Below are 16,002 nucleotides of genomic sequence, written 5' to 3' on the forward strand. Positions count from 1 at the left end.
TGTGTCCTTACGTGGCCTTTTCTCTGTGTGTGCATGAAGAGAGTAAGCGAGGTCTCATGTCTCTCCAAAGGACACCAGTGCTGTCAGGTTATGGCCCTAACCTTAGGACCTCATTTAACCAGATTACCTCACTAAAAGCCTAATTTCTAGATAAAATGACATTGGTGGTTAAGGGCTTCAACATAAGTTTTTTGGGGGGAAGACACAGTTCAGTCCATAACCTGGAATAAAGGAACGTCCCTTCTGGAGTATTAAAATAGATACTTCAATATGTCACATTGTGGAGGTTGAGTACAGTATAGTGATCTTCATTTTCGAGATGGATAATTGAACCACCTGACCACTGGTGCCACGTGGGTAGGGCTACCGCATTACCTTAGTCAGTTCGTTTTCTTAGAGAACATGTTTGGGGATTGTTTTTATGGTTTTATTTGTTTAAACTTTTTCAAAATTGTAAAATAATAACAAAATGCCATTTTAACCATTTTACAGTGTACAGTTTGGTGGCATTAATTACACTCACAAAGTTGTATAACTATCTCCACTAATTTTGAAAGTTTTTCATTACCTTGAGCAAACAGTAATCATTAAGCAGTACTTCTCTATCCCCTCTAGCCCCAGAGAAAATTTCAGAAGAAGAATATTTCCTTGAGAGCTTTTTTTTTTTTTTAAAGATTTTATTTATTCATTTGACAGAAATCACAAGTAGGCAGAGAGGCAGGCAGAGAGAGAGGAGAAAGCAGGCTCCCTGCTGAGCAGAGAGCCCAATGCGGGGCTCCATCCCAGGACCCTGAGATCATGACCTGGGCCGAAGGCAGAGGCTTTAACCCACTGAGCCACCCAGGCGCCCCTCTCCTTGAGAGCTTTTTAGTTGAATTTGTTTCCTGTTTTTCCTTTCCAAAGTAGAAATAATAAAAAACCTTAAACTGTTCCCACTATGAAACTGACCAATATGCCTATGTCTGTTCTCATTTACTCCTTTATTTCTGAGTTCTAAGTGCAGGTTGAACAACAACTTTACATACTATTTCCCATCCCCATCCCGTTACTACTCAGAGACTTTGTGTAACGTCAGTTTTTTCTCTGTACTCCAGGTTATTATCAGCAAACACTTTGTACCCATTTTTCTCTTTAAAGAACAAAACACTACAGGACACCATCCCTTGATCCTCACATCCCCTTCCAGGGACCACCGCATTTCTGGCTCTTCACCACAGAGTGCTTTGAATGAGTTGTCTAAAGCTGCAGTCTCTGCTTATGCCACTCCACCAAAACATCTCTTGTCAAAGTCACTTGACCTCCTCGTAAATTTGGAGATCAGGTCTCAGTCCTCATATCCTGTATCATAACATCATAGATTCTATCATTTATCAGTGGCATTGACCATTACTTGATTCCCTTTTCTTAGGTTCTGGACTTCAGTCTCTCCTGTCCTCCTCATACTTTCCTCACTGACTCCTATTCCTCAGTCTTGTTTGCTGGATCTTCCTCAGCTTCCTTTAACTTGGGGGTTTTCTAGTGCTCAGTCCTTGGACCTCTTTTCCATCTAAATGCATTCCATAAGATCTCATTCCTGTCTACATATACCATCTCTGTAAGACGCTCCCAAATGTACAAATCTATCCCCTACATGTCCTGAGTTCCTGGACTTGACACTTTGATTTCGATGTTTAATAGACATTTCAGAACGAGTGTTTCTTTCACTTACCCTTTCCGCCCTGTTTCCATGTCTGTTGGTGTGAGCCAGATCCTTAGAGTCATGTCGGTGTCATCCAGTAGTTACTCTCTTGTCCCAAATTCTATCCATAAATAAATTTTTTTGGCCCCACCTTTAAATATATTCGGAATCTAACCTCTTTTTATTACCTCTGTCTCCCCCGCCCTAGTCTTAATCACTTATTTTTTTTTTCCCAAAGATTTTATTTATTTGACAGACGGAGATCACAAGTAGACAGAGAAGCAGGCAGAGAGAGAGGAGGAAGCAGGCTCCCCGCTGAGCTCAATCCCAGGACCCTGGGATCATGACCCGAGCTGAAGGCAGAGGCTTTAACCCACTGAGCCACCCCCGTCAATAATTTTTTTTTAAGTTTATTTACTTCAGTAATCTCTGTACCCAGTGTGGGGCTCAAAATTCATGACCCTGACATCAGGAGTTGTATGCTCTTCCACCTGAGCCAGCCAGGCACCTCCTAAGGTCACTGTTTTAGTATAAGATTACTGCAGATTTATTTACACACCATGGCAGTATTTTCCCAAACCCAGAATTGGGATATAATAAACCTAATAATTTCCTCACACTTGAGTTTAAGGTAGACCTTGAGGAGTTCCCATTTGCTTGCTGATATGTGAGAAGATTTGGTTCTCTAGAATATGTTATTATTCAATTTATTATTTGTTTTAAAGATTTATTGATTCAAGAGAGCAAGAGTGCACAAGCAGGGGCAGAAGGAGAAGCAGATTTGCCTGCTAAGCAGGGAGCCTGACGTAGGGCCTCGCTCCCAGAACCCTAGGATCGTGACCAGAGCCACCCAGGCACCCCTAATTATTATTAAATTTAATTATGTAATTGACAATGCTAATTTTAAAAACTGGGAAAGAGAAACTTGTGCTGTTATTTGTATGCTCATGAAAACTAGACACGAGAATTTGTCTTATAAAACTGTAGAGTTTCAGATGCTGTTTTCTTTCATTGTGCTCGTTTAACACAGCTCCACCCTAAATCAGGACTGTGGGAGTTACAGTGGATAGTACGAAGAGTTTATTTCCTACCGGATCAGCAGGAGAAGCAGTTGCCAAATAGGAAATTTTGAGCAATTTATCTGTTTCACTCACCTAATTGAAAATTTCTCAGCTCTGAATGATACATAGAATCTTCTTAATAAAAAAAAAAAAAAAAAAAAAAAAAAAAATTGAGCCTTCAATTTGTTGTGGTATTTATGCAGTTTGCAAGTATAAAGCTAAATGGAATTCTTGTGTTGGATAGAGCATCCAATTTTAAATTAAAAAAGTGTATTACAAAACCTGTGGAATACTGCAGCGTCTTAAAATACAAATTTTGTTTGCCTAACACTGAAGCACCTGCTGCTTTGATACTGTATTGTCTGCACTGTGCAAGTTGTTACCACGGGCTGTCGGATGCCTTGCATCACCTACTCCTTGTCTCCATTCGAACGATAATGGGAGAGCTTTGATTACTTCACTCTACTTCTGATGGTTTTTTCACTAGTCCTGTCAGCATCAGTTCGAGAATAGCACAGATGTGACTGTAAACCTCAGGGTTTGAAGTTCTCTGACAATATCTAGTTATATGACGATTACCCAGGTGATCCAAAACATACTTAGATTAATTAAACACACAAGAAATTGAACAGAAACACTAAAATAGTATCTTAGTGAAAACTCATAGATAATATGTCTCTAAGCACAATTTGGGAAATAGTGCTGTAATTTAAAGTTGACATTTTTTTTTTTTTAAAGATTTTATTTATTTATTTGACAGAGAGATCACAAATAGGCAGAGAGACAGACAGAGAGAGAGATGAGGAGAAGCAGGCTCCCTGCTGAGCAGAGAGCCCTATGCGGGACACGATCCCAGGCCCCTGGGATCATGACCTGAGCCGAAGGTAGAGGCTTAACCCACTGAGCCACCCAGGCGCCCCTAAAGTTGACATTTTTGATCTCAGATCTAGATAGAGAAGGTTTAGTGATTTTCTCAGAGTTACGGAGCTACTAATGATATAGCCAAGGCTTATACCCAAATACATTTTTTTTTTAAAGGTAGGGCTTTTTTACTGCTTCAGATTATTTTTACATTGTTTTTAGTCAGACATATTTGCTATGAAGAAGGTATCTCTTAAGCAGGACAATTTACTCTCATTTATACAGAATAAGACTAAAACATTTGTTTGCAATTTTTTTGGTAGAAATTTTCTAGTAATTTTTGTGTGGCTGTGTAGGTATATGAAATCAAGTGTCTTTTGCTTTGTTAAGACCCCTGGACATACCCCTTCCTTAAGATGGGATGAGACACCAGGTCGTGCAAAGGGAAGTGAGACTCCTGGAGCGACCCCTGGCTCAAAAATATGGGATCCTACACCTAGTCACACACCAGCGGGAGCTGCTACTCCGGGGCGTGGGGACACACCTGGCCATGCAACACCAGGCCATGGAGGCGCAACTTCCAGTGCTCGTAAAAACAGATGGGATGAGACCCCCAAAACAGAAAGAGGTACTTCTGTTGGAATCTTGGTGTGGTTTGTGTTTGGGTGAGATACTGACTTGAATGAGTGTATGATATGTTTATAGGAGGAAATCTGTTCACATCTCTAGTCCTGGGTTAGAAAGGCAAATAATCAGTCGCTTTGGGGATAAAGAACTAAGGAGATCATATGCCTCAATTCTTTTCCCTTCTTGAAAACATACAATGTACCATTTTAGCCATTTTAAGTGTAGCGTTCAGTGGTGTAAAGTACAGTCGTAGTGTTGTGCAGCCATCACACCACACTGTTCATTTCTAGAACTTTTTCATCGTCCTGAACAGAAACTCTATACCCATTAAATGATAACTCCCCATTCCCTCCTCTTCCCAGCCCCTGGGAACCTCTGTTCTATTTTCTGTCTATAAAAATTTGCCCAAATCTCTTGGTGGTTTTTTGTGTAAACTGTTTTAAGCTATGTTTTATTAATTTTTCGTGAGAGTAGCTGTGAGAAGTTAAGATTTATTTATTTATTTATTTATTATTATTATTATTATTTTTAAAGCTTTTATTTATTTATTTGACAGAGATCACAAGTAGGCAGAGAGGCAGGCAGAGAGAGAGAGAGAGGAGGAAGCAGGCTCCCCGCTGAGCAAAGAGCCCCACGTGGGGCTCGATCCCAGGACCCTGGGATCATGACCTGAGCTGAAGGCAGAGGCTTTAACCCACTGAGCCACCCAGGCGCCCCAGAAGTTAAGACTTAATAGTACATCTGTTACACTAAAATTTTATAAAGGATTTCTAATGATATGTGAGAGGGCTTAACATAGGAAAGAAGCAGTTTAGAATTGGACATGGGGCATAATCTCAACTGTATAGAGAAATCAGAAGTAGCTCAGGATGCACAAAGTGGCTGTTTCTGGGTTGGGCCTTTGTGCCTGGTTAAAAAAATACTGTGGTGTTTTCTACTCCTCAGTGATTACTGTGTTTTTGTAATTAGTGGGAAAGAAACAAAAAATAATGTAGAAGGATAAATATGAAATGAAAATTTAAACTTTAAATGGGTCTCAATTTTAAGGATATCCTATTTTTGAACTTGACTAGTTTTAATATGTTAGCTTTTTGAGAATAAACAGTAATTTTTTAACAGTAGTTAAAATGTATTTATTTCCTCTTTTTTGTTGTTTTAAAGATACTCCTGGACATGGTAGTGGATGGGCTGAGACCCCTCGAACAGATCGAGGTGGAGATTCAATTGGTGAAACACCAACTCCTGGAGCCAGTAAAAGAAAGTCACGTTGGGATGAAACACCAGCCAGTCAGATGGGTGGAAGCACTCCTGTTCTGACCCCTGGAAAGACACCAATTGGCACACCAGCCATGAACATGGCTACCCCTACTCCAGGTAGATAATCTCCCATTGGAAATAATTTTTTTCCCCCGGAAGTATTTTGAATTTTTTTCCTCTTAGGTATTCTGTTTGCTATTAATGCCTACTTTTAGCAAGAATAACTGGATTAAAAAGTTTTGGTTTGATTTTATAATATGAAGCAATTAAAATTATAATTGATATTAACTGTCTTATATCCCAAGGGCCTATGTAATGATAAAGACATGCACTATAGATTGTAATGGAAATTTGCTCTTTTGGTAGGTCACATAATGAGTATGACTCCTGAACAGCTTCAGGCTTGGCGGTGGGAAAGAGAAATTGATGAGAGAAATCGCCCACTTTCTGATGAGGAATTAGATGCTATGTTTCCAGAAGGATACAAGGTAATAACAAGTATCGGTTTGGTGATATTTAGGATGTGGACTTCATTTAAATGTTTTTTGAAGAAATTGATTGGTCAAGTTTGTATTGGCCTTGCCCAGATTTACTACTGCTGTTCCATTCTTTTAGCTATTTCCAAGTATATTTCAGTTCCAAAAAGTAATGAGAGATGAAAAAAATGAATGACATGAAGCTTTTATTACTTTTGGAAGGTGAGAAATTACAAGGACTTCTAGGACTGTACTTTGCTTACTGCTGCCTTCATGTGGAATAGCTTGAGGCCTTAGTTCATCAACTGTTGGAGATTGAAGCTCACACTTGGTCACAGTCTTACTTTGTGCCTCACAAGATTTTGTGTACTTAAGTTCTGGATTGCAGATAAGCACAAAGGATATTCTCTTTACCATAGCAGCTTGAAGTTTATTTTAAATTACAAAATTTTTGAAGTACCCGGGGCTCAGGAACCATTTGCTGGTCTAAAGGTAGCCTGTGGTCGTGTAACTGGAACGTAAGACATCTAGATGGCCTTTCCAGAGCCTTATGTTGCCAGTGCCTGCTGCTTTTTAAGTTTGTATTTGTCTGTTTTTCACCTTGTTAGATTTATATTAGAGTGTTTTAAGTGTGCATGAATTTTATAGCCTTCGCATAATGCTATGGAAATAGATGTTCTACAACTTACTGTTGACTGCCTAAATGTCTACTCAGCTGCAGTCATGATTTTCTCAGTATCAGTAGGAGAGAAAAATCTTCGTGAAACTTAGGAGAAGTTTTTGGTTTAATCAAATGGTGTATTTTATAGGGCTTTGGTAAATATTTTACTTTTGGTTTTTATGCATTTAGTTTTATACACTTAAGGCATTTTTGTTCAACTTAAATATTAATATTCCTTTTTTAAAAAAGTGCAGAGATTTATTCTAATGGTTTTTCATTTAATTAAAATTAACGGTCTGTTTGCACTTTGTGAACTTACTTCCATTTATGGCCTGTCGGCTCATCAGCTTGTTTATATAGGTTAATGTTTGAAAGTGATCAGAATATTGTAAGCCTGCTTTAGGTATCTCATTTTCTGACATTCCTAACATTGTTAATTTATATTTCAATTAGGTCAGAAATATGAATGGTTGTCATACAGATTTTAAACATAAGAGCCCAAAGATGGGATCAGTGTTTATTCTTGCTTCCAAGCAAGAAGTGTCTAGCTAATAAACTGTAGGATACTTAGTGTAAATATTACTTATTGTGTTCTTATGTAAAATAATGAAACTTTATAAAGTCAAGAAAATCCTAAACTGTCTTTTAACTGTACTAGGTACTTCCCCCTCCAGCTGGTTATGTTCCTATTCGAACTCCAGCTCGGAAGCTGACAGCAACTCCAACACCTTTGGGTGGCATGACTGGTTTCCACATGCAAACTGAAGATAGGACGATGAAAAGCGTTAATGACCAACCATCTGGAAATCTTCCATTTTTAAAACCCGATGATATTCAGTACTTTGATAAACTTTTGGTGAGTGGTAATAGCAGAACTAAAATACTACTTTTTACTTAGGACTTCAAATTGCAATATCTTAATCTACCTTTACATTTTCTCTGTTTACTCTTAGGTTGATGTTGATGAATCAACACTTAGTCCAGAAGAGCAAAAAGAGAGAAAAATAATGAAACTGCTTTTAAAAATTAAGAATGGAACACCTCCAATGAGAAAGGTAAATACCAGTTCACTAAGTCATCAGGTTCTCTGTAATTTTATGTTTAGAAATCTGTAATTAATCTTTTCATCTTTACCAAGGGCAAAGTGTAAGAGAAAGAAAGGTGTGTAGTATGAGGGATTTAGCTTTTTAATCAAACAATTTATGCTAATAAGGATGTTGAAAAATGAGATTCTCCTTTTTGTTCTCAGGGCCTTTAAAACATGCTGAAGACACTAAGGTAATTAGTGGAATTATGTGAGGAATTACATAATACCATGTAATCTGAAAATGGGCATTGCTTTAGTGGAAATCGAGGAGTTTTATATTATACCCTGTGGCTCCATTATCGTACTAAATTATTACGCTTTTTTGAATTAACTGAAAACATTGAACTTCTGTCACAGGAGTTCAGAGTAATTTGATGGGAATGTACTCATACTACTCTGTGTAAGATGGCTCTGAAGTTTACACTAAAAATATTAAGTTAAAGAAAATCATGGAGTAATTTGTTGTTCAGAACGCTTCAGTATAAAGGATTACAACTTTTACTCTTCCCTTTCTTCCCCAGGCTGCATTGCGTCAGATTACTGATAAAGCTCGTGAATTTGGAGCTGGTCCTTTGTTTAATCAGATTCTTCCTCTCCTGATGTCTCCTACACTTGAGGATCAAGAGCGTCATTTACTTGTGAAAGTTATTGATCGAATATTATACAAACTTGATGACTTAGTTCGACCATATGTGCACAAGGTTTGTTCTCCTCAAGTAGTGTTTCTGCTGGTTGAATATTTTTTAATATAAAGGGAATTCGTGGATTTTTAAAATCAGCTTATTGTATTTGTGAAATTTAAAAAATTCTGAAAACATAATAATAGCCGAGGCATCCATTCATAGTATAAAGGGAAATTTCAGCCCGTTGCAAGACATTGAGTTAACCAGTATTAAATTTACATGTCCTGAGACCCTTTTCTTTGCATATGCGTACATTACACATATACAAGTATGTGTATATATATATATATATATATATAGAAGGAACTTTTTGTCATTTTTACAATGGATTCCTGTATTCATATTTTTTCATTTGCTTTTATTGGTATAACATTAGGATGAGAAAAGATGTGTGTTGGTAGCACGCCGTTTAGCATTAAGGATCCATCTTTCTGCTAGTGGTAATAATGGCTTAGAATTGTAAAATGGAGATTGATGTATAAGTTACTATCTTCTAAAATGTTGACTGTTAATCTGTGTGATTAATAGTTCTCCCCAGTTTTTATCTTAATATTTGTCTTTGTATATCTTGAACTTGCATAGTTACAATTTTTAATTCATCCCTTGATTAATACAGTCCATAATTACATGTTTCCTAGTAAAACATGTTTTGTACACTTGTGTGTTTAAATTACATAAATGGCCTATAATACATTTTTTCTATATGTATATAATTTTGTTACAGGAGTATGGCATTAGTAATTGGTGTAAAAATGTAGCTCTTTTTCTTTTTCAGATCCTTGTGGTCATTGAACCATTGTTGATTGATGAAGATTACTATGCCAGAGTGGAAGGTCGAGAGATTATTTCTAATTTGGCAAAGGTATTTACATTGTATTTCTAGAGAAGAAAGTTTGTCTTCATTGATGGAATTATTTGATTATATAAAGAGTTAAGGGTTAAAAAAAAAAAAAAAAGTTAAGGGTTAATGTTATCAGCTTATGACTGTCCTTATTTCTTGACTTTTTAGGCTGCTGGTCTGGCTACTATGATCTCTACCATGAGACCTGATATTGATAACATGGATGAGTATGTCCGTAACACAACAGCTAGAGCTTTTGCTGTTGTAGCCTCTGCCCTGGGCATTCCTTCATTGTTGCCCTTCTTAAAAGCTGTGTGTAAAAGCAAGAAGTCCTGGCAAGCAAGACACACTGGTATTAAGATTGTTCAGCAGATCGCTATTCTTATGGGCTGTGCCATCTTGCCACATCTCAGAAGTCTAGTCGAAATCATTGAGCATGGTAAGTTGTAACATAACTTTGTCTTTTATAAGACAAGTGTCCTGAATTTGGCTTACTGATTTGGAGGGATAAATGGAAGGGCTTTAACTATATCAACACAATATAATTTATAATAGGAATTGTAACATTATCTGCTTGTAGGCTGTGGTTCGTCCTGGCTTTGCCTCATTTTGTCCGATGTGAACAGATTCTTCAGTTTGACACAATGGTGAGGTTGTGAAAATTAGGAAATGTCACTTAGTTACAACCTGTGTTTGGTTTTCTAGGTCTTGTGGATGAGCAACAGAAAGTTCGGACAATTAGTGCTTTGGCCATTGCTGCCTTGGCTGAAGCCGCAACTCCGTATGGTATTGAGTCTTTTGATTCTGTGTTAAAGCCTCTGTGGAAGGGTATCCGCCAACACAGAGGAAAGGTGGGTTCACCAGATAGATTTTATTTTTCATTTGATTTCTACTCATTGAGGTTAAGGGAACTTTAATTTATTAAGTATGCAAACTTTTTATTTTAAAATAGGGTCTGGCTGCTTTCTTAAAAGCTATTGGGTATCTCATTCCTCTTATGGATGCAGAATATGCCAACTACTATACCAGAGAAGTGATGCTGATCCTCATTCGAGAATTTCAGTCTCCTGATGAAGAAATGAAGAAAATTGTGCTGAAGGTAATTGTTACAAATTTTTATCCCAGATTTGTTAATCAAGTTGGATGTGTTTTATGGTTCAAAGAGAATGTTAAAGCACGTTAAAAAAAATAACTGTTGTGTGTTAAGCCAGGCCAGTTTTACTATTATTTTTTAACCTTTTAGGTAGTTAAGCAGTGTTGTGGAACAGATGGTGTAGAAGCAAACTACATCAAAACAGAGATTCTTCCGCCCTTTTTTAAACACTTCTGGCAACACAGAATGGCTTTGGATAGAAGAAATTACCGTCAGGTAAACCTTCATTGTAAAAAATATTTTCAAGGTATTCCTGGCTCTCTCAGTCCGTGGAGCCCGTGGCTCTTGATCTCAGGGTTGTGAGTTCAAGCCCCACTTTGGTTGTGGAGCCTACTTCAAAAAAGAATATTTTCAAAAATTCTTTCCGCTAATTTTTAAGTCAGTTCAAATAAATGTTACATATTATTTTTTGCCCTGGTTACCTCACAGTATGTGCTTGATTGTGAAAGGAAATGAATTTTAGTTAGCCAGTTAATTTCCATTTTGATTTTGCATGCTATGATCAATTCCCAACCAGGAATTAATGTCTTTGTCTAGTTGAACGAAATGCTGAACCTGTCTAGGTAAAAACATGACTACAGTCTTACTTAAATCACTTTGACATATACCCACAGTTGTGGTGTTTTTTTGGGTCACTTTTCTTTTTAAGGTTTTTCAAACAGGAGTTAACTGTTCTCAGCATGCTTGCTAACCTGAATATATCTAAGGGGTTCTTTTTTCCTTCCTTTCTAGTTAGTTGATACTACCGTGGAGTTGGCAAACAAAGTAGGTGCGGCAGAAATTATATCTAGGATTGTGGATGATCTGAAAGATGAAGCTGAACAGTACAGAAAAATGGTGATGGAGACAATTGAGAAGATTATGGGCAACTTGGGAGCCGCAGATATTGATCATAAACTTGAAGAACAGCTGATTGATGGCATTCTTTATGCATTCCAGGAGCAGACTACAGAGGTATTATTACAAATTATATAATGGCAGATTGCTGCATTCATGTTTGTAAAACACATTAGTTTTCAAACAAATAATTATTACTAAAAAGTAATTGAGTTTAAAATTTTTAAAATGCTCTTGGTCTCATTTCAATTTTCTACGGAATACTCTTCTACTTTAAATCTTTAGATTTCATTTTGTTAAAACAGTACTAGCATTTTTAAACTAGTCAGTCACAAATTGACTTCTAGTTCTCAGCGTAGTTCTAAAATTTAACTTCCATTTTCTTTTCTTAGGACTCAGTAATGTTGAATGGCTTTGGCACAGTGGTCAATGCTCTAGGCAAACGAGTCAAACCTTACTTGCCTCAGATCTGTGGTACAGTTTTGTGGCGTTTAAATAACAAATCGGCAAAAGTTAGGCAACAGGCAGCTGACCTGATCTCTCGAACTGCTGTTGTCATGAAGACTTGTCAAGAGGTAAACTTTTGTGTGAGAGTCTTACTTCTTCACCAGATAGTTTCATGTGAATAGTAACATTTTAATATTATTATTATTTTTTATTACAGGAAAAATTGATGGGGCACTTGGGCGTTGTTTTGTATGAATATTTGGGTGAAGAGTACCCTGAAGTATTGGGCAGCATTCTTGGAGCACTGAAGGCCATTGTAAATGTAATAGGTATGGAATTTGCTGGTCATGTAAGAATTTTTTTGTTCTGTTCCTCTAACTTCGTTTTTTTGTTAGTGTGTTTTTGTTAAAAGTAAAATACAGAATCGTATTTAGGAGTTGAATAATGGTTTCTGATATTTTGTTTTACTTCAAAATTATAGTGAAGTTGGGATGTCCCAGAAGTCTTAATTGTTTAAACTCATTTATATTGTACTTTAAAAAGCGAAAAGAGAAAAGAGGACAAGGTTAGGACCTGTAAGAGAGGTGGGAATAGTTAGAATTAGAACTTAAGAAACTTTGAAGTTGGAATAGAGATTTCCTAATAAAAATAGTATCTCACCTGAAATGTATTCAGGGAGTGAGAGGAGACAATGCTGAAGTTTGAGTTTCAGGACAAAATATTATATATTTCTTTAACCTTGAATTAGTACATGATTATGGCAGGTTTTTCTGTTTGCTGTCATGTTCCAGGAACCTAACCAGGGAGAAAAGTGAGTTTTTCAAGTTGTTGTTTCATTTTATTTATGTCTAATTCTTTATCCATTCAGTTTCCTAACCCAAAGTGAAGACACAAGTATATTACAAATGCTCTTGGGTATGGAGCGCAGAGATTTTATTATTTTAGGACGTTATGGTGAAGCAAACAAATGGTGTCTTTTGTTTAATCTTTCATTTCAGTTGACGTGACTGTTGGGAAAGTGACTTCTGTATGGTTTAGAAGAGCCAAAATAACCTAGCAGGAGGTCAGAATAGCTGACTCTGGTAGCCACTGTTTCTCTCAGTTTATTTCGTAAGGGTCTTTTATGCAATATAGGAGATCTTTGAACCATTGCATTTACATATAATCCCCAATTTACCCCTGACTTCTATACTTGAAGATAGCTGTTTGCCAAAAATCAGTTACTTGGCCACTGTGGGGCTCTGGTTTGCAGGGAGTTTTAAACCATATTGTTAATCAGGGAAACATGGGGAAAGCAATGGAGAGAGAATCAGAGCAAGCAGTTCTAGTTAGAGCAAGAGCCCCCTGCCAGCTGCCTCCTTTTTTCTCTCTTCATAGGTGTAAATACCATCCAAGTATGCCCTGCATTGCAGGGAGACTGGAGATCTGTTTGTTTTGCAGTTAAAGGGTAAGGGGGCCCTTTCTGGAAAATTTTGCTTTAATTTACATGTCTACCTCTGGCTTATAATGTTGTGTATGGCCGGAACATAAACCGTCCCCATATTTAAATGTGAGTGTACAAATACATTCCAGAACCAGATAAAAGTGTTTTTTTGTTGCCGAGTATCCATCATTCTTTAAATCACTTCACTAATTTCTCTCATTTCTATGCATAATCAGAAGTTTTAATAAAAAGTTAAAAATTCTGAGTCTGGTCAGAATCGGGAGCTTTATCTTTCCATAGGCAGCTGTAAGTTTATATTTATGCCTGGTCGTGTATATTATATTGCTGAGTAAAAGGTGAAATGAACAAAGGGTATAGTTCAGATGTTTATTGATAGTGTGTTGACTTTTGTTAAATAGGTATGCATAAGATGACCCCACCAATTAAAGATCTCCTGCCTAGACTCACCCCCATCTTAAAGAACAGGCATGAAAAAGTACAAGAGAATTGTATCGATCTTGTCGGACGTATTGCTGACAGGTAAGCAGATTATGTAAACAGTTTTATGAGCTGTATGGGTTTTCACATTTAGCCACTTTTTATTTACTGCAGATTTGCTTAATGTTGCCAATATAACTATATATGGTAAGACTATCCAGTGAAATTTTCAGTGAAATTTCAATTTGGGTGGTAATGAGAGGTGGCAATATGGTTTTAAGATTAAACCATCCTTTTTGAAGAGTAATGTTTTTATTTAATGCTTAAACTGAGTAGGTGATCGTGTTTTGAGAACTGAATTGTAAGTTTACCTTCAAAAATGTCTTGTTGCCACCAAAAAAAGTAACTTTTTTCTTAAATTAGGGGAGCTGAATATGTGTCTGCGAGAGAATGGATGAGGATTTGCTTTGAGCTTTTGGAGCTCTTAAAAGCTCACAAAAAAGCTATTCGGAGAGCCACAGTCAACACATTTGGCTACATTGCAAAGGCCATTGGGTGAGTATTACTTACCTTTATGTATGTATTTTTAACTTTGTCATAAACCCATAGTGTTAGAAAAGCTTCTGTTTCTGTAGTCATTATCTAAAGGCACGGTGTCAGTAATACAGTTGAGAAGTACATCATTTAACCACTGACCTTCAGTTTTTGAGATGTTTTCTTAAATTTCAGATTGAATTAAAATCGTTTTAGGGTTTTTTTTCTTTTTAATTAAAGATGTATTTATTTATTTGTTTTTAGAGAACAAGAGCAGGGGGAAGGGATAGAGGGAGAGTCCTAAGTGAACTCCCGCGCTGTGTGTGGAACCCACTGCAGGACTCGATCTCAGGATCCTGACATGACCTGAGCCAAAATCAAGAGTCAGATTCTTAGCTGACTGAGCCCCCCCAGGTGCCCTTAGATGGAGAGTTAAAATTTAATCACACCTCAGATATTTTCAGAAGGAAAACAGTACCATCTTTGGAGTAATTTCAAATTTCTGTTGGTCTTTTTCAGGATATTGTTTAAAATGTTATGGCCAGTTCTTAAGAAAACAATCAGCATAATTTAAGTCTCATGTTAATGCTTGTGTGTTGTTTTTTTTTAAGATTTTACTTACTTTGAGAGAGAGAGAGAGAGAGAGAGAGAGAGTAAGCAAGCACAAGCCTGGGAAAGGGCAGAGCGGGGAGAAGCAGACGCCTTGCTAAAAGCAGGGAGCCCGCCATGGGTCTTGATACCCGGACCCTGAGACGTGTGCTGAAAGTAGACACTTAAAACTGAGCCACCCAGGCACCTCAGTGCTTTGTGTTTTAAAAATAATTTTCTAGGGATGCCTGGGTGGTTCAGTCGGTTAAGCATCTACCTTTGGCTCAGGTCATGGTCCCAGGATCCTAGGAATGAGTCCTGCATTGGGCTCCTTGCTTTGCGGGAAGCCTGCTTCTTCCTCTGCCTCTGCTTCTCCCTGCTGCTCGTTTGCTCTCTTTCTCTCAGATAAATAAATTTAAAAAATAATTTTCTAAAATGAATCCACAAACAACTGAAATTATATCTATTAGATAATCTATGGTTATTTGCTTCCACTTCATCAGAATCAAACTAGAAGAAATAGTCTTTTTGGAAAATGAGATACCATATATACATGTAGCTTAGTAACAGAAAATATTTTCAGACAATAAAAGAATAAGAAGACAGTCTCTTTACCATCACCCTCTTTTGGTAGCAGTAATAATTTATTTCAGCAGTGACACATTCAAGATCTTTGCAATGAACAGCCTTTGTGCATTTTTTTTTTTTTAAATAGCTCCCGTGTCTTTCTAAGTTTGTGGTAAAATAAATGCTTGAAGACGTATAGATGTAATAAAGTTACGTGGGAGGGAAGATGAGAAAAGGAAAGTAGATCTTGTATGTTGGGGCATGAGAGACCACAGGTTGGATACTGCCAAGCTCTAGTGGCCGTGTTTTGACCACTCTAGAATCATTCATTCTAATCATTTAATTAAACTTCTTTATATTAGGAAGTTTACTAAAGACTAAAAATTACATTTGATAATGAATCCATTGAATTTTTTTCATTAAGAGATACATTTTTAATTCTTTTTTAAAAATATTTTATTTGTTTATTTGTCAGGGAGGGAGAGAGCACAAGCAGCGGTAGTAGCAGGCAGAACAGGCCGGAGAAGCAGGCTCCCCGCTGAGCAAGGAGCCTGGTGTGGGACTCAATCCCAGGACCCCGGGATCATGACCTGAACCAAACACTTAACATACTGAGCTACCCAGGTGTCCCTTTTACTTATTTTTAAAATGTCTATCTATTTATACTTTGCAGGGGAGGCAGCAAAGCAAGGTGTATTGAGTGATAGCAAAGTGATAGTACAAAGTTCCCAAGGAGGTGTAGGGGACCTTGAGAAGGTTGCCACTTCACAGGATACTTAATGG

At 37.2% G+C, this 16,002-nt stretch overlaps 1 protein-coding gene across 4 annotated transcripts in view; it reads left to right on the plus strand.

Annotated features, from left to right (window-relative positions):
* SF3B1 (splicing factor 3b subunit 1) overlaps positions 1 to 16,002 on the plus strand; it is a 43,808-nt gene that overhangs the window by 24,905 nt on the left and 2,901 nt on the right. For 3 of the 4 annotated variants that reach the window (XM_059168512.1, XM_059168511.1, XM_059168510.1), the window contains 16 exons: positions 3,991 to 4,228; positions 5,389 to 5,601; positions 5,851 to 5,972; positions 7,280 to 7,477; positions 7,575 to 7,676; positions 8,230 to 8,409; positions 9,167 to 9,253; positions 9,401 to 9,671; positions 9,938 to 10,083; positions 10,185 to 10,331; positions 10,476 to 10,601; positions 11,118 to 11,339; positions 11,615 to 11,797; positions 11,887 to 11,998; positions 13,512 to 13,632; positions 13,954 to 14,085. In XM_059168512.1, the coding sequence (XP_059024495.1) occupies positions 3,991 to 4,228; positions 5,389 to 5,601; positions 5,851 to 5,972; positions 7,280 to 7,477; positions 7,575 to 7,676; positions 8,230 to 8,409; positions 9,167 to 9,253; positions 9,401 to 9,671; positions 9,938 to 10,083; positions 10,185 to 10,331; positions 10,476 to 10,601; positions 11,118 to 11,339; positions 11,615 to 11,797; positions 11,887 to 11,998; positions 13,512 to 13,632; positions 13,954 to 14,085 (2,600 nt within the window). Of the gene's footprint in view, positions 1 to 3,990; positions 4,229 to 5,388; positions 5,602 to 5,850; positions 5,973 to 7,279; positions 7,478 to 7,574; positions 7,677 to 8,229; positions 8,410 to 9,166; positions 9,254 to 9,400; positions 9,672 to 9,937; positions 10,084 to 10,184; positions 10,332 to 10,475; positions 10,602 to 11,117; positions 11,340 to 11,614; positions 11,798 to 11,886; positions 11,999 to 13,046; positions 13,117 to 13,511; positions 13,633 to 13,953; positions 14,086 to 16,002 lie in introns of those variants that run through there. The other variant, XR_009352083.1, reaches the window with a different exon arrangement.

The sequence above is a fragment of the Mustela lutreola genome, chromosome 3, assembly GCF_030435805.1.
Source record: "Mustela lutreola isolate mMusLut2 chromosome 3, mMusLut2.pri, whole genome shotgun sequence".
Taxonomy (NCBI): Eukaryota; Metazoa; Chordata; class Mammalia; order Carnivora; family Mustelidae; genus Mustela; species Mustela lutreola.